This window comes from Odocoileus virginianus, chromosome 28 (genome assembly GCF_023699985.2).
Source record: "Odocoileus virginianus isolate 20LAN1187 ecotype Illinois chromosome 28, Ovbor_1.2, whole genome shotgun sequence".
Classification (NCBI taxonomy): domain Eukaryota; kingdom Metazoa; phylum Chordata; class Mammalia; order Artiodactyla; family Cervidae; genus Odocoileus; species Odocoileus virginianus.
The window spans coordinates 28,294,246-28,312,333 of record NC_069701.1 but is presented as its reverse complement, the minus strand read 5'-3'; the positions used below and the strand labels follow the sequence as shown (position 1 = coordinate 28,312,333).

At 37.5% G+C, this 18,088-nt stretch overlaps 1 protein-coding gene and 1 non-coding gene across 4 annotated transcripts in view; one reads left to right on the top strand and one right to left on the bottom strand.

Annotated features, from left to right (window-relative positions):
• Nucleotides 1-18,088, top strand: part of ARHGAP32 (Rho GTPase activating protein 32) — a 191,967-nt gene that overhangs the window by 100,705 nt on the left and 73,174 nt on the right. For all 3 annotated transcript variants that reach the window (XM_070457389.1, XM_070457388.1, XM_070457390.1), the window contains one exon: nt 8,682-8,768. In XM_070457389.1, the coding sequence (XP_070313490.1) occupies nt 8,682-8,768 (87 nt within the window). The remainder of the gene's footprint in view (nt 1-8,681; nt 8,769-18,088) is intronic.
• On the bottom strand, nt 7,462-7,568 carry LOC139031945 (U6 spliceosomal RNA). The gene has a single exon (XR_011484494.1). It is a non-coding gene; the product is annotated as a U6 spliceosomal RNA (small nuclear RNA).

The window sequence follows — 18,088 nt, the reverse complement described above, 5'->3', positions numbered from 1 at the left end:
AAAGTAATATTAACTCTGAAACTGTGAAGGGTCTGAGATGTTTCTCTACTTAGAGGCTAACAAGCCAGCTTGTCAGGGTTAATCTCTCTCTCTCTGTGTAACAGAAAAGTGAGGTCTCTGCATCAGTAATCAGACCTTTTATAACCTCATAGTTTAACTCGTGTTGGTTCTTTTTGCCTCAGTTCTCCATGATGTGATGCAACGGGAGCCAGATGTATACCACATGTAGACAGTGGGTTTTTTTTATCACAAGAGACAGACTCTGAAATTTTGAAACTTGGAGTTTCCATTGAATAGCTGATACTTCTGTCCATTTGCCTTTCTGGAAGTGGAGGGAGGGACTCCGCTCTGGAAAATAAATGCGTCCTCTCTGGGAGAAGAAGCAAAGATGTCTGTTTTATGAACAGCTGGCCTTGAGAAGAGAGAAGACTTTCTCCAGAGGCTCTGGGATTCGGGATTCCCATTCAGTCTTTCTTTAACCTCAGTGCTGAAGTCTGTCTGTTCAACGTGTTCTGACCATATAGAAATGTGAAAATACTCACGAAGCTTTGTTTCCCTACAAGTGTATATTCTGGAGTGAGCACCTACAAGATGAGACTGTGATTCTGCTGTTCTGTCGTTTAATCTTACTTCCATTTATTCTTCATGCTGGAGACCTCTTGTTGAGCTGAGGATGGTTCTGGTGTTTAAGGATTAACAAACCAGTTCCTTCTTCTGATATTCCCCTGAGGAAACAATGTTTTTTTCCCATTCTGGAAGGAAAAATTGACTATTAAGTTTATTAAGATGCATGTAGTTCTCTAGCTTTCTCCTAAGAAATTTGAATTACAATTTTGTCTCATTGATTTTAGCCTTATGTTCTGAAATTAGAAATTGCTTCACTTATTACCTACCTAAGAAGTAATATAGGTTACATGTCAAATATAGAGTTATTCTTCCACTTGATGTTCTCAACTCAGTAGTTTTGAAGGCGCATTTTCAGTGTTGACTATTAGGATGTTGATTGTAGGTGTGAGCAGACCACATGCAACAGAAATTATTTTTCATGTTTACATGTCTACTACAGTCTACAGAGGTGAGGAAAACTGTTTACAAACTCCACAGGTATGTCATAGTGAAACTGCAGTCATAATAGCATTATAAAAGATGAATAAAAAGAAAAGAACTCTCTTTGCTCGATTTGCAATCTGTTGATTAAACTTTGATGAATGGTTTTTATGTGGGTGGGGTGATATATTTTTATACAGCTTTACGCTGATTTCCGTTCTCTATGCAGAGAAAGGACTTTTTGAACGGTTGAAGGCCTGCTGAATAGAGTTGTATTTTTAAAGATCCTAACAACACTAATTTCAGCTTGGTTTCCATGGTGATAGAAAAGTGAATATAGGAAAAATAACTCCAAAAATAGATTTGTAAGAAATCCAGGACTTGAAAGTTCTGTTTTCTTTTTCTTATAGGCAAAGGATTGAGATTAAGTCAAAGGAAGTAAAAATAAATCATCATGTTCCTGTCATAAGTTTCTATAGGTAGTCTCATCTTTCATGGTGTGTATACTCTAGGTATATGTGCTTCGTGTACTGTATAAAACATCCTGGTGTTCAGACTTGTGTAGAGGTAGTCTTAATAACTACAGACAATTCATTCAGAATGGTTTTTACTGAATGCCTTGTCTGTGGCAGGTACTCTGTGAGTGCCATTGACGAAGTAGATAAGAGAGTCTTTCCTCAGGGGAAATAAGCAATATACCAATAAAAGTAGTAAGATTGTTGGAGTTCTTATAGGGATTCAGAGGTAGGAGAGGTTATTTCCTGTGGTATTCAAGGAAGGCTTTGTTGAAGACTGAACAGGTTTTGGATATGCACAGATAGACGTGAAGAGCATTTAGACCAGGAAAAATACCACAGACCAAGGTCCCTGGAAGGAAAGGGGATGGACGGGTTAGAATGATGGTGGAAAAACAGGGTTTAGAAAATAATCTGGAGAAATGCCATCCTTCAAGGCTCATCTAAGGTGTTTGGACTTTGGCTTTAAATTAGTTTCTTGGTAGGGACTGACAGAGTATTGAGGAATTTTGAGAAGAAGGTACCGTGAGCAGTGTGTAGTAGGAAGTGGAAAGAAATCAGTTAGAAGACCGCTCTACTTATTCATCTAGTCTGTGTGTCTGGATCAGATGCAGGGAAGCCCAGAACTAGGGAAACAGCAGTGGAGAGTGGGGAAGAAGGAGCAGGGTTGAGAGGCAAGTTTTGGGAGATAGGAGAGAATAATGAATTAAAAGTGTAGGTTAGATCTTGACCCTGGGAATATTAAAAGAAAGGATGTGTGCAGAGGAGGAGGTGATAGAGGAATCTAGGGTAATTATGTTGGTCAGCTGGGGGAGTAGTTATGTTACTTTGGGAATTCAAGAGGAAGAAGAGACTAGACAGGCAAAGAGAATGTATTCAGTTTTGAAAATAAGTGTTGTATTCCGGTGAGACTGTGTCTGCTTATTCAACCATTCATCAGATAATTACTGATCCCCACTTAAATTTTAAGATACTAGGGTAGGTAAACACCCATCTCATTTTTTTCATTATATATTCTATTTTAAAAAATCTGTCCGTGTATATTGTAAATACTTTACTCCCATTTTGACTCATCTTTCACTTGGTTTGTTGTACCCCATTGTGATAACTCTAAAAACTTGGATAGATAGTTGCTAGTACCTATTTTCGTGAAGGGGTCTAAAGTCGGTGTTCTCCTATTCTTCTGTCTTCCTAATATCACTCCTCGGATAATCTCCTTATGTCTTTCTCCTTCTGAAATTCCGATAATGTATTGTTTTGGTCCTCTTTATGATGTCCTCCAAGTCCCTTAGGTACTTTTCATTTTCCTTAACCCTTTGTTTCTTTCTCTTCTTTGGACTGTATATCTGTGTTTGTGGGGAGGGTGGTGGCAGGCACCACGCTGAGTGACTGGCAGAATCTTCGTTCCCTAACCAGGGATTGCAGCTGGGCCCTTGACAATGAGAGTGTGGAGTCCTAACCACTGGAGCCACAAGGGAATTCCCTGGGCTGTATATTTTTATTTACCTTTTCTTTAGGTAACCTGATTCTTCTTCCTGCCCAAATCTGCTGCTGTTCTCTTTTGGTGAAGTTTTCATTTTAGGTGGTGATTTTGTCATCCCCCAAATCTGTGTTTGGTTCCCTTTTTTTTCTTTCTTTTCATTGACATGCTCATTTTTTTCATACATTGTTTTCCTGCTTTCCTTTAGTTCTTTGTAGTTTCTTTAAGCTCTTTGAATGTGTCTTATATCATTTATTTAAAATCTACAAACTTGGGACTTCCTTGGAAGTCCAGTGGTTAGGACTTTGCACTTCCACTGCAAGGAGCACAGGCTCCAGAAGGGTTTTGTTAGGGAATTCCTTGAATGCCAGGAGCTAAAAATAAAAAGTAAAACAAACAGAAATCTACTTCTCCAGCCTTTGCACACTTCCTTTGTGTTGAGTGTCCATTCAACACTTAACCAAGCTGCTCCTGTCTCTGCCTTAGCTAAAGATGAAGTAGAGGTTAAAGCTCAGGATCTTCGTGTCTTTGGTGTGCGTGTGTCTCACCCTGAGCAGATTCATGAGTTTCTGCTGTTTCTAGAGCAGTGAGAAAGCTGGGTCTCACTCTCACAAGAGAGTTTTTGCTTGTTTTTTTCATGTTTCCGTGGAGTTTGGAGCTGCCCACTGCACCCTCTTGTTGCTGCCATTTGACTATGCTGTTTTGCTTTTCCCGCATCTCCTTGCCTTAATTTGGAAATCTGCTCTCTCCTTCTGTCTTCTTCCTTCCTCCTGCTTCTGTTTTGCTTAGGAAGGTTGATTTTGCTTCTATTCATAGTTCTGTTACAGGTATTGACATTAAAAATTTTTTTTACCTCTTTATTGTTTCAAAGCTGAAGAGGGTTTTTCTGTCCTTTTAGTGGTTATCATTAAAAATTTAACTTGAACACCTAATTTTTAGTCTAAAGTTTATCAGTCTCTTTACTCTCCTGTCAAGCAGCACCAGATAGAATGATTTAAGCAGAATTACTCTTTCTTGTCTTTCATGGTTGTGTTGTTTAGGATTTATAGTTTCATCTCTTTATCTCTTATAATTACCATTTTTGTTACACATTAAGATTTGTTTTGATACAGTACTTATTTGCTGAATTCTTTGCTCAGTATTTCTGCTTTTTACCATATTTCTTTATCCTGGAATTCTTTTTCATCTTTAAGGACACATTTTAGAAGTCTGTTGAAGATGTATTGATGGGAATTATTTGTTTCTATTCATCAGAAAATGCTTTTTTTCCCCCTCTTTTTCTTGTATGTTTAGGTTTGAATAAAACTTAGGTTTATTTATTTTCTTTTCTCAGAACTGTTAAGTTAGTATCAAACTTCTGCTGTCTGTTACTGTTGAGAATTTAGGTGTTGTATGTTTACTTACATATTTACCCTTTCTGATGTTGCTTATCCCTTTCTGAAGTTCTGGATTTTTGTGTGATACTATTTCCCTTCAATCTGAGGAAGTTGTATTAGCTTTTATTGTTGCACTAGTCTGTTAGAGGCAGCTTCTCTCAGCTGTTGTCATTTGTAAGTGTGTTTATATTCCTAAAATTGCTAAAGCTTATTTTCATGGGATACAGAATTGGCAGTCTTTTTCTTCCAGCACTTTAAAGTTGTTTCTGTTTGTTTTCTGGGATCTCTTACTTCTGGTGAGAATTCACCTGTCATTTATTTATTTTCCCCTTTAAGTTACATGCTTTTTTTGTCTGCTTTCAAGATTCTTGTCTTTATTTCATTGTTCAAACGTGTGATTATGATATGCCTTGTTGTGACTTTTGAAATTGATTCTACTTGAGGTTCACTGTTTCTTGAATTTGTTAGTTGATATCATTTACCAGCTTTAGAAAGTTCTCAGCTTTTGTCTCAGTAGATACTTCTCCGCCCCATTCAAATCCCATTTCCTTCTGGTACGCCAGTTGTACATGTTGCTTGTCTCAGAGATCTCATGTATACTGTTATTGATGGGTTGATCATTCTTTTTTTCCTCTCTCTCTCAGCTTGGATACATTCTGTTGATCTGTTTTCAAGTTCAGTAATTCTTTCATCTACTATGTTCAGTTTACTATTAATATCTGACATCATAGTTTTTATTTGAAGCATTTTATTTTAAATATATTTGTAGATTAGTCTCTGCTAGAATTCTGTGTATTCTTATTTTCTTACATAGTATCTTTTCAAACTAAATTTTAGAATTTCTACCATAATTAATTTAAATTCTTTTTATTTCAATATCTGGGGCATTTCTGTGTCTGTCCCTTAGGTTATGTCCTCTGTTGACCATGGATCACAATTTCCTGCTTCCATGTATATTTTGTAATTTTTTTATGCCAAATATGTTATTTAAGAGATAGTAGAGACTAAAATCAATAATTTTTGCCTCCAGAAATGGGCTTATCCCTTCTTCTTCCATTCTGTTAGATTCTTGTATTAGATTGTGTTAGTCATGTTTGAAGTGGGCAGAGTCAGGCTGATCTGTGGTTGATAAAGACCTTGTGGTGGTGATGTGGTGTTCAGTCATTCTGTTGTGTCCAACTCTTTGTGACCCCATGGATTGTAGCCCGCCATGCTTCTGTGTCCATGGGATTTCCCAGGCAATAATACTGGAGTGGGTTGGCATTTCCTCCTCCAGGGGATCTTCCCAAGGCAGGTATCGAACCTGAGTCTCCTGCATCTCCTGCATTGGCAGGCGCGTTCTTTACCACTGAGCCACCTGGGAAGCCTGATATAGACCTGGCCTTTGGCAGCTTTACTTTGCTTTTGTTCATCGTTACTTCTAGGTATTCTGAGTATAAGTTCAGGAGGTTTTTGTTTGTTTGTGTAAGCAGGGAAGATTGAAAATTGTTGAGGTCTGTTTGTGCTCCGCTGTGAAGCCAGCCGTTTTCTGAACTGAGGGAGAGCAGCCCCTCTGGTTCTAGTTCCCTTTGCCCTCCAGCTCTTCCGGGCTCCCCTTGCCCTCATTCTAGTGTGGAGCTGCCTATGCTCTTCATGCAGCGTTGCCCCAGTGGGGTTTCTCTCAGCTTTTCTATGCCCCTCCGGTCTCTCCTTACTACATGTTCCCGGGGCCTCAGCTTTCTTGCCCTCTCCATCTCCAGTGCTCAGCTGTCTTGTGCTTGGGGAGGCTCTACACTCGTCACACACAGGTTCATCTCTCTCAGTTCTCCCGCGCTCCCCCTGGCCCAGCTTTGGTGTGTTGATCTACTTGTTGATACCTGAACACCTGTGGGAGTCACTTGCTGGGTGCCCAGGTCTGACTGTCTGCCGCACAGGGGTCTTTGGAATTCTAGTGCCTCACTCCAGTCCACAGGCAGTCATCTGAGGTTTGGCTGGTTTCTCCCTGCCCTGTCTAAGGCGGGTTCCTCATCCTCCAGCATCCTTGCCAGGCATCCAAGCACATCCATAGGAATCTCTTCTATCTCAGGAAAGTCTTGTCGTCACTGTTTGCAACTTAGCTTGTGTAGGTTTCTTTTCAATTTTTAAGGAACTCATTTTGGATTTAATCTGGCTAGTTTTGGCTAGTGTGAGAATGATTGTTATCTTCCAGATTTCTTCTACTTAATACCAGGAGTTTGGTTTTTTGTTTTTTTTTTTTTAATACTTTCAGTGATATTCCTTTCAAAGTAGAAAATATATTCTCGTCAACTTTATTTTCTTATAATATTAACTATAATGATAGGTAATGATTGTTAAGTGCTTACTGAGTGCCATGCACCTTGGTGAACACTTTATTTTTTTTATTTTTATTTTTTTAGTGTATACAACTAAAAATATTTTATTGCCATTAGAGAATTGTATTTATATTTCTGACAATTTTATTTTATTTATTTATTTTTTATTAGTTGGAGGCTAATTACTTTACAATATTGTAGTGGTTTTTGTCATACATTGACATGAATCAGCCATGGATATACATGTATTCCCCATCCCGATCCCCCCTCTCACCTCCCTCTCCACCCGATCCCTCTGGGTCTTCCCCATGCACCAGGTCCGAGCACTTGTCTCATGCATCCAACCTGGGCTGGTGACCTGTTTCACCCTAGATAATATACATGTTTCAATGCTGTTCTCTTGAAACATCCCACCCTTGCCTTCTCCCACAGAGTCCAAAAGTCTGTTCTATACATCTGTGTCTCTTTTTCTGTTTTGCATATAGGGTTATCATTACCATCTTTCTAAATTCCATATATATGTTATGTGTTAGTATACTGTAATGGTCTTTATCTTTCTGGCTTACTTCACTCTGGAAAATGGGCTCCAGTTTCATCCATCTCATTATAACTGATTCAGATGAATTCTTTTTAATGGCTGACTAATATTCCATGGTGTATATGTACCACAGCTTCTTTATCCATTCGTCTGCTGATGGGCATCTAGGTTGCTTCCATGTCCTGGCTATGAAAAAAACATGGAACGCTTCACGAATTTGCATGTCATCATTGCGCAGGGGCCATGCTAATCTTCTCTGTATCGTTCCAATTTTAGTATATGTGCTGCCGAAGCGAGCACCCTTGGTGAACACTTTAAATGCATTATCTCATTTGCACAGACTTGAAAATGGGTGTTATTGTATCATTCCCATTTTCCAGATGTGAGATTAGGTAGGTAGGTTAACATTATATAACCAGTTAGTGGTACTTTTGAACTCACGGTTGTCTGTATCTGGAGCTGAGTTTGCAAATTCACATCCCTAGATGGAACAGATGTGTGAGTGAATGAGTGAAGTGAGTACAGTGTAAAAAAATAACAAAGCAAGTAGCATGATGAGTGGTAATTAACATTCCACCTAGATATCAAAAAATAAATCAGTAATTGCTTCTGCGACAAAGTCTCTGGGAGAATACAGGCCTCATTCAAAGGGATGGTCACTTCTCAGCTCCAGCCAGTTGTTGCCCATGTGAGAATATGGGTCCAATAGTTCAGAGGTTCAGATTTTTCAATAGGAGCCAGAAATTTGTATTTTTTCATATGAAATCGTTCAGTTTCTAAATGCTAGCTGTGGTTCAAATAAAAATAAAATAAAATCCAGTGTGCAGACCTACATGATGAGTCTGAAATAAAACATGTCTGCAGGCCCAGCCTGTTCCCTGGGCAGCCAGTATGCAGTCCCTGTAATGGACCCTTTGCTCTCTGAGACCACTGGTCATACTGTCTTTTGGGGCCCACTTGAACTTCTTTCCATATTTGTGCTATACATCAAGGACATGAAAGCCTGCTATAGAACGAATGTACTATTTTATTTTTTACTGCCGTTCTGCAATTGTGCTTGTGTAGATGCATGCCACAAAGACAATTTTTAGGATCATTTTTATTTATTTATTTTTTTTAGGTTGTATTTTATATTGGAGTATAGTTGATTTACATCTTACGTTAGCTTCAGGCGTACAGCAAAATGATTCTGTTATGCATATTCATGTAGCTATTCTTTTTCAAGTAGAAACATTCTTTAAAAATCCTGACTTCTTCGTTTTATCTATCTGCTTTAAGCAATAAAGTTCTAACATAAGGCATATGTTACAATAAATTGATGTGAGGGCCCAAGTATCACTGAATGCTGATTATATTCTGGTTCATTAATCATGACTTTCTTTCCCTCTCTTTTACCCTTTCTGCTCAACACAGCTTTCACTTTCAGAAGAACAGAATGAAGTAACAAAAAATGGCTGCGAGCCTACAGAGCTGGTCTACCTCGTGCACGTTGCTTGTCAGGTAATGTTGCGGGTAGTTCTCCATGTCACATAAAATGTAATAGGAATTACATACAAATCAATAGTATTGAATGAATAAATATGAACAAATAACATGGACTATGGTAACACAGGGATTTTATTTTATTCTTTCTTCCAGTCATATTGGCATTTCTGCATGTACTCAGAGTTGAAACAATCAATAGAGTCCATTAAATAGATATTTATTTTACAAACTTGAAAATTCTTATAAATTTTCTTGTAAAGGAAACATATCCTCTATTGACGAGATTAAATGGTTCAGCTACTGCTTGCGATTTACAATTAAGAGAACAGACCAAATAGTGCCTGCCTCAGAGGCACATTTTTCTAACCAAGACTTTAAGTTCCACTGTGGTATAACAGTAGGATGTGTATATGTTTTAGAAGTGTGCTCTTTCTTAACTCTCAGTGTTAGAACTTTTTTGAGGCTTATTAGTGTGACTCGCTCTTAATGAGATTTCAAGTATGTCACTTGTGGCATCGAGTATTTCCTCCATCAAGTAAGCAGTTCCTTGATTTATTCTTTGTTCATTGAGCCATCTTGCCTGTCTTTGAATTAGTCATTGTAAAGTAAGTGTTTTCGAGGAAACCTTTCTTATGTACAAACTTTTCAGTTTCCTTTGACAGAGAGTAAGGTAAGGAATTTACATGTTTTTTTCCAAAAAAGTATTATTCATGTACCTGAAGTTAAAAATTAAATAATCTGGAAAATGGCTATTTCATATGGGAAATACTAAGTTCCTAGTCTTGAAGTGACTTTTAAGGGCAAACCTTTCAGAATTAAGTGCTTTTATTTGTAGGTGAGAAAATATGAGGTTAGAAATTGAACTTAGCTTATATATATATCTTCTAAGTTTTATACTGTTTATACATGTTTTATTATATGTCATTTTGGTTCCTCTGAAGAAGTGGGCAGCTCTGAGTCCGTGTTTCATGTCATATTTCATAAAAATGCTTTTACTTGATCTTTACATGAAAATATCCAGTGCTTTTATGATGAACCATTAACAGGTGATTAGAAAGCATTTCTTCATTATCTAGAGTACATGATTGACATGTCAGTCATGAACTTCTTATCCCATCAAAAATCTAAATCTTTTAGTGCCTTCTCTTCTTAGCGGTGATTTCCATTTGTTCCGACAGTGCAAATATTTTTATTCTTTCTCATAAGCAAAACATGTCAAAAATACCCATGCTGTCTGTAAAACATGACCTTCAAAAGGTAAGCGTGGCATTTTGCTACCATACATTAGAATGTGTAATCGTTACTTGATTATGCCTCCGTGAAGTAGTGACCTAGATAGTTAGGCTTTTTCATGGTTGTAAGTATCTTGTCAAGCTGCTTAAAAAATTTCAGATTGCTTGTTATGTTTTTATTACATCAAGGTAGTAATTTACTGCATTGTAATAATGCTGTCGTGTTTCTCCTCTGCCTCCTCACTGGAAGTAATTGTTGATACTTTCTCATTGCTTGCCTTCTGTATTCTTGCCATATATGTCATCCATAAACCATAATAGACCAAAGTCATTTTTTATAGCCAAGATAGACTCAAAACCAAACATTCTAATTTTGCAAATGAGGAAATTGAGGCCCAAATTATGAAAGTTGCTTTCCTAAGCTATATGAAATCTTAGCTGGAGCTCCTAAGGACTTCAGTTTCCTGATTACTAGCTTTTCTTACATCTCCTGGGAATTTGCAATATACAACAGATTTTAGAAATTGTATTATCTTCAAATGAGATGTGATCACCTCTATTCCTTGTAATCTATTCATTATAGAAGCTAATTGCATATTTCATATCTTTGCTAATTTCTAATTTTTAATAATGTGCACTTGAAATTTATTTTTATTTAACCAAAATTCTTGGTTCTGCCTTTTTAACACACTTTCTTCCCCAATTCTTTTTTCTTAGAAAGTGTCCAGTTAAACAACTGAGATCATTTCCCTTTCTGTAGGCTGTGGGGTATTAAGGTTACATTTGAATCTTGTAAGGTGTCTTTGCCTCTGCCTCTTAAAGCTTTAATTTCTTTTTAAATTGTGAACCCAGAAATGTAAACCGTGTGTCCCATACTGCATAGATCCAAATTCAGTAGGCATTTTTTGATCTCTTGTATGTCTGGTACACAAATACTGTGGCATACAGAGTATCATTTAATCTTAAAACATCTCTGTGAGGCAAATGGTCTGGTTTCCATCTTACAGATGATGAATGTAAGACTAAAGAATGTCAGTAACTTCCCCACGGTCATGAAATTAAAGACCAGGATTTGAACCTCAGTCTTGTGGTTTTGTTCTGTTTTTCCATCATAATTCTAGTTTTATTTATGCTTAGTTGGCCACTCTGAAGTCTGCAGGCATAGTCTGATGTTATTAAAGAATTAGAGAAATACATCGATGCTAATAATCTAGTTTCTTTGCATGACTTCAGTGGACAGGACCTGGATAGCATTCATATATGTGAAGATGTATCTTCTGTCTACCTTCCTTTACAAAACTTTAAGTGGAAGCCTCTGAAAGTCTAGGTTAACTGGCTGCAACCCTAGGCCAATAGGCTGTATGTGTTAGTCACTCAGTTGTGTCCAATTCTTTGTGATCCTATGGACTATAGCCCACTAGGCTCCTCTGTCCATGGGGATTCTCCAGGAAAGAATACTGGAGTGGGTTGCCATTTCCTCCTCCAAGGCATCTTCCCAATCTAGGGATCGAACCCTGGTCTCCTGCATTACAGGCAGATTCTTTACCATCTGAGGCACAGGGAAGCCCAATAGACTGTATAATCTGGGCAATAAAAAGGGGACAACATAAGATGAGATGGTTGGATGATATCACTGACTCGATGGACATGAATTTGAGCAAGCTCTGGGAGTTGGTGATGGACAGGGAAGCGTGGCGTGCAGTAGTCCATGGGGTCGCAAAGAGTCAGACACAACTGAGCTACTGAACTGAACGGATAAAAATATTTCCTAGCTGGTATACTGGGCCAAAAGCAGCTGGAGCAGATACCTGTCACTCAGATCTCATTCAGCCATATCTGTGTATCTCAGCTGAACGTTAATCATGGACAAAGCAACTTTCTCAAATGCCTTGGAGACAGGTCTGCATAATGCCCTGACTGAGCTCTCAAAGCTCTCCCTCTCCTACTGATCATTATTTAGAATAAGTTGTCTTGACCAATATAGCCATGTGCCTTACGTGTTCCTTCCTTCATGTTTTAATTCTTTTCTCCAAGGAAATAGACTTGAGGGTGGGGGTAGGGAAGTGTTACATGGAACAAACAGATGAAGAAACAAGTGTGAATGAAGAAACACTCTTCTGAGTTTGTATCATGATATTGATCTGAGTGGGAACACTTTCTTTTCTGCAAAGCATACTAATTTTTCCTCTGTGTATTCCTTGCTTTTCAGGAAATATGTATTTAGTTTGAAATCGATGAAAATTAATAAAAATCCTAGGATATTCAAGAACAGGTCAAGGTAGATATGGAAAAACTTTTAATGTCTCTACTATTGAAACTTCAATAATTAGAAAAAAACAAAATTAGATAAACCTTGACACTAATTACCTTGAGCCCCATTACATAGAATAAAGCAGTGTATTGTCAGTGGTAGCGAATCTTAAAAGCGTTTTGTAGTCTATTATTTATTCACTAGCAGATAAGCAGATATCAGTTTTTAAGTGTTAACTTTAAAATAACTCATTTAAACCTAGCTATTGTAAGAATTTAATCTGATATGTGCCCTGATGAAAATTGTGTCTGATCTTTCCCCCTCTAAGTGTAGTTTTATTAGTTTAAGAAAAATTGTTTCTTAATATTTTATTGTCCCATAGTAAGCTTTAGAGTAGTTGAAATGAATGGTTCTTATTGAAGTTGGATTTTATGAACTACCTTTTTATTTTTACCAAAATTCATCAATGTATAATAACTCATTTTTCCTGAAGTGTTTTGTAAATATTTACAATACCATGAAGCCTTTTTTAATGTCCCAGTTGATGGAATAAACAGTTGCTTTTAGGGGAATGCCTTTCTGCCTCAAAATATCTACTGTACTCTGATGCTTGAAATTCCACCATCAGCAGTGCATTCCTCAGTATTAAATATCTCCTCCACTTGGTCCATTTAGCATATGCTGTTACTAAGGGGATGGAGTTGATTATTAATGTTTGAAGAGCACCTGTATATGGGCACAGTGTATAAGCAGATGGCAAACTTCTTATTTAAGTGTGAAAACTTTTTTATTAAATTTAGGTGTTAACTATTCCCATTATGTGCTTGATCACTCAGTCATTTCCAACTCTTTGCAACCCCATGTACTGTAGCCTGCCAGGCTCCTCTGTCCACAGGGATTCTCTAGGCAAGAATACTGGAGTGGGTTGCCATGTCCTCCTCCAGGGAATCTTCCCAACCCAGGGATCAAACCCAGGTTTCCTGCATTGCAGGTGGATTCTTTACCATCTGAGCCACCAGGGAAGCCCATTCCCATTGTATAGAAGAATAAACTGTCACTCGTAGGTGTCAAGTAACTTGTGTAAAGTCCCCTGTTCAGGATAAGGTCAACCTGAGATTTAAATCAGGTCTTTCTTTTTACTGAACTTCATCATGCATACAATTAATTCATAGTATTAATTCTGTTGCATGATAAACGTTCTCATGATTAAGGATCTTCAAAGGACATGGGTGAATACTGTTCTTCTCAGAAAGAACTGCAAATATATATTATAGATTTGTTTAAAGGTCCATATAATTAAAGCTATGACTTTTCCATTAGCCATGTACAAATGTGAGAGTTGGACCTTAAAGAAGGCTGAGCGCTGAAGAATTGATGCTTTTGAACTGTGGTGCTGGAGAAGACTCCTGAGAGTCTCTTGGGTAGCAAGGAGATCAAACCAATCAATCCTAAAGGAAATTAACCCTGAGTATTCATTGAAATGACTGATGCTGAAGCTGAAGCTCTAATACTTTGGCTACCTGATGTGAAGAGCCAACTCATTGGGAAAAATCCTGATGCTGGGAAAGACTGAGGGCAAGAGAAGGGAACAACAGAGGATGAGATGGTTGGATGACATCACTGACCCAATGGACATGAGTTTAGCAAACTCCCGGACATCATGGAGGACAGGGAAGCCTGGTGAGCTGCAGTTCACGGGGTCACAGAGGGTCGGACGTGACATGGGGACCATACCGCAGCAACAGCTCATGCACCTCTGTTATTACCAAGCTGTAGTCAAGCTGCTGTCCCTTGTTGGGCCATTGTGATAGCAACTGCCAGAATGAGGTCAAATGCAGATTTAAACATGTCACTCTCTTGGTTAAAACTCTGCCATAGATTTCCACTGAGTTTAAAACTAAACCCAAACTACTCACCAAGGCCTGCGAGGGCCCTGCAGGATCTGGACCTCGCCTGCTTTCTACATCGTGGGACAGTCTTCTCACTCCTGGGCTTCGGTCTCACTAGTTTTCAGTCAGTTTAAGACCCTGAGATTTTTCCTCAACAAGGCATTACCTTTGGTCAGCCCGCAAGTCCATTCACACATGCACGTGCTGTGTCTGGTGCCTGCGCAGTTCTCAGGAGGCCGTTTAGACGTCCCCTTCACAGAAGGGCTTTCCCTCACCACCTTGACCCGAGTAGGGTCTTGCTTATTTCTTCATAGCACAGAATTATCATTATTTTATTTTTGTATTTATTAACTTAAGGGCTTCCCAGGTGGCTCTTTGGTAAAGAATCTGTCTGCCAAGCAGGAGATGCAGGTTGGATCCCTGCGTTGGGAAGATCTCCTGGTAAAGGAAATGGCTACCCACTCCAGTATTCTTGCCTGGAAAATCCTGTGGACAGAGTAGCCTGGAGGACTATAGTTCATGAGATAGCAAAGAGTTGGACATAACTTAGCAACTAAACAACATAACAGTTTATTAACTTAAAACTAGGATTTTTTTTTTTCCTTCTCATTTGAAATACATTCTAAGAAGTCAGAGGTTTGATGGTCCTTTCTCTGTTGCATTTAATACTTACTCCAGGGCTTGATACTATGTAGATGTTCAGTAAATATCTGGTGAATGAATGAGAGAAAGAAAAATTTTGTCTTAGGAATTTGATCTTGTACACACTGGGATTTTTCTTTTTTCTCATCCTTGTTAAGAATTATTATTCTTTATTATCTTTGTTAAGAATTATTGATTTTTGTTATCCTTGGAGAACAATACTTACTGATACATTATTCAGGTTAGAAATTAGCTGCAAATTAAAATTTAGACATGTATAATGAATTTTTTGTTTTGTTCTTTATAATAAATAATTGAATTTCTGGACTATTCTGATCATTTACTTTATTCAGCTTATTTGGAAATTGCATGATTAAGGTTGTTTGTACATATAAAATTTAAAGTTCTTCTCCCATATTCACTAAAAAGATAGGTATTTTGCTGTTTTTAGAATTTTACTCAGTGACTTTAAAGCAACTTTAGAGGATTTGAAAATTATGTTTAAGCTTTTAATTTCCTGTGTGTAAATCTGTATTAAAGAGCAGACATTTTAATTGCACGGAACAGTTCTTAAAAGTTGAAAGAAATCAGTTTATTGATGTATGAGGAAAGCAATTTTTAAATCCAGTCCTCAGTCTTTACCTTTTGAGTCTCTGAGTCTCTGAGCTATTGCCTTTATGTGGTTGCTTGGTATTTATTTCTTTGAGCAAGAGTCTCTAGAGAGAAGAGAACATGATTACTTTTTATAAATTTAATAAACTTGATTTTTTTAAAGACTAATTTTAGGTTCACAGCAAAATTGAGTGGAAAATACAAGGTACCCATGTATCCCTTGTCCTCATACATGCACCTCCTTCTCCACTATGGACATCCTCCCACTAATGTGGTACATTATTACAACAGATGAGCCTCCACTGACATACCATTGTCATAGGGGTTCACTCATGGCATGGTGGTGTTCATTCTCTGGGTTTGGATAAATTTGAAATGTGTGTCCACCATTATAGTATGCAGAATAGTTTCACTAGCCTTTGAGTTCTCTGTGCTCTACCTATTCATCTCTCATTGCTCCCTAGCCCCTGGCAACCGCCAATTTTTTTTTAAATTGTCTCTATAGTTTTGTATTCTCTATGGTGTCCTATGGTTGGAATCGTATAATATATAGCCTTTTCAGGATGGTGACTTTCACAGAGTTCGATGTCTGTTCGTGGCTTGATACTTACCTCATCTTAGTGCTGAGTCATAGTCCATTGTCTGGATGTACCAAAGTTTATATATCAATTCACCAGCTAATGGACGTGTCAGTTGCATCCAGGCTTTGGCAATTTTTAGTAAAGCTGCTGTAAACCTTTGTGTGCAGGTTTGTGTGTGGACATAACTTTTCAACTCATTTGGGTAAACACCACGGAGTGCAATTGCTGGATCCTATGGTAAAACAGAGTATGAGTAATTTTGTAAGAAAGTGTAAAGTCTATGAAAGAAGCCATACCATTTTGCATTCCTACCAGCAAGAAAGGAAATTCCTGTTATATAACAGGAATTTATATAACATCATTTGGTGTTATCAGTATTCTGGATTTTTGCTACTCTATTAGGTGTGTCCAGTGTTCTTGCCTGGAGAATCCCAGGGATGGGGGAGCCTGGTGGGCTGCCATCTATGGGGTCGCACAGAGTCGGACACGACTGAAGCGACTTAGCAGCAGCAGCAGCATTAGGTGTGTAGTGTTATCTTCTTCTTTATATTTGCCTTGCCCTGATGACATATGATGTGGAGTGTCTTTTCATATGCTTATTTGCCATCTATATATCTTTCTGGTAAGGTGTCCATTTTTAAATCAGTTTTTTTGTTTTCTTATTGTTGATTTTTAAGAGTTCTTTGTGTATTTTGCTTAATAATCCCTTATCAATAGTATGTTTTTTGCCAATATTTTCTCCCACATCTGTGGCTTTTCTTTTCATTCTCTTGACAGGGCAGAAAATTTTAATTTCAGTGAAGTCAAGCTTATCAATTCTTTTTTTCATGGATTTTACATTTGCTCTTATAGCTAAAGAAAGGCATCACCAAACCCAAGGTCGTCTATATTTTCTCCTATGCTCTATTCTAAGAGTTTTATGGTTTTGTGTCTTATTGAGGTCTTTTTGAATTAGTTTTTGTGAAAGGTGTAAGGTCTGTGTCTAGATTTATTTTTTTGTCTGTGGGTGTTCAGTTGTTTCAGTGTCACTTGTTGAAAATTTAAAACAAAACAAAACTATCTTTTCTCCATTGTTTTACCTTTGCTTTTTTTTTTTTTTAATCAAACATTAGTTGACTGTATTTAAGTGAGTCTGTGTCTGGGCTTTCTATTCTATTTCATTTATGTATATTTCTATTCCTTTGCCAGTACCATATTGTTTTGATTATTGTAACTTTATGGTTAGTCTTGAAGTTACATACATAAGTCCTCCAACTTTCTTCAGTATTGTGTTAGCTATTCTGGGTCTTTTGCCACTCCGCAAACACTTTAGGATCAATTGGTCAATATACAGAAAAATAACTTGTGGGGATTTTGTCTGGGGAAGCATTATGAATCTATAGATCAAGCTGGGGAGAATTAACATCGTGGCAATACTGAGTCTTCCTGTCCATGAACATGGTACATCTCTCCACGTTTAGCCCTTTGACTTCTTTCACCAGAGTTTTGTAGGTTTCCTCATGTAGATCTTCTATATATTTTGTTAGATTTATACCTAACTATTTCATTTTGGGGGCAGTTACGTAAATGGTACTGTGTTTTTAATTTCAGATTCCACCCGTTTATTGCCTGATATATAGGAAAGCAGTTGATTTTTGTTTATTAACCTTGTGTCGTGCTATTTTGCTATAATCAATTACTAGTTCTAGAAGTTTTTTTGTTGTTGTTTTGTGTTTTCTACCTAGACGATCATGTTATGTGTGTATAAAGGCAGTTTTATTTCTTGCTTCCCAATCTGTATATCTTTTATTTCCTTTCCTTGTCTTATTGCACTCGCTAGGAATTCCATACAGTTTTTAAAAACAGTGATGAGAGAGGATCTCCTTGCCTTGTTCCTAATCTTAGTTGGAAAGCTTCAAACTTCTCACCAAAAATCAGTTCCATGTCTATGAACTATAATAACAGATTACTAGAAAGAGAAATTAAGAAAGCAATTCCACAATTGCATCAAAAATAATAAAATACCTAGGAATAAATTTAACCTAGGAGGTAAAAGATCTATTGTTTTGTAATAACCTATAGTGAAAAATAGTCTGAAAAAATAATATATATAGTATAACTGAATCACTTTGCTGTACAACTGAAACTC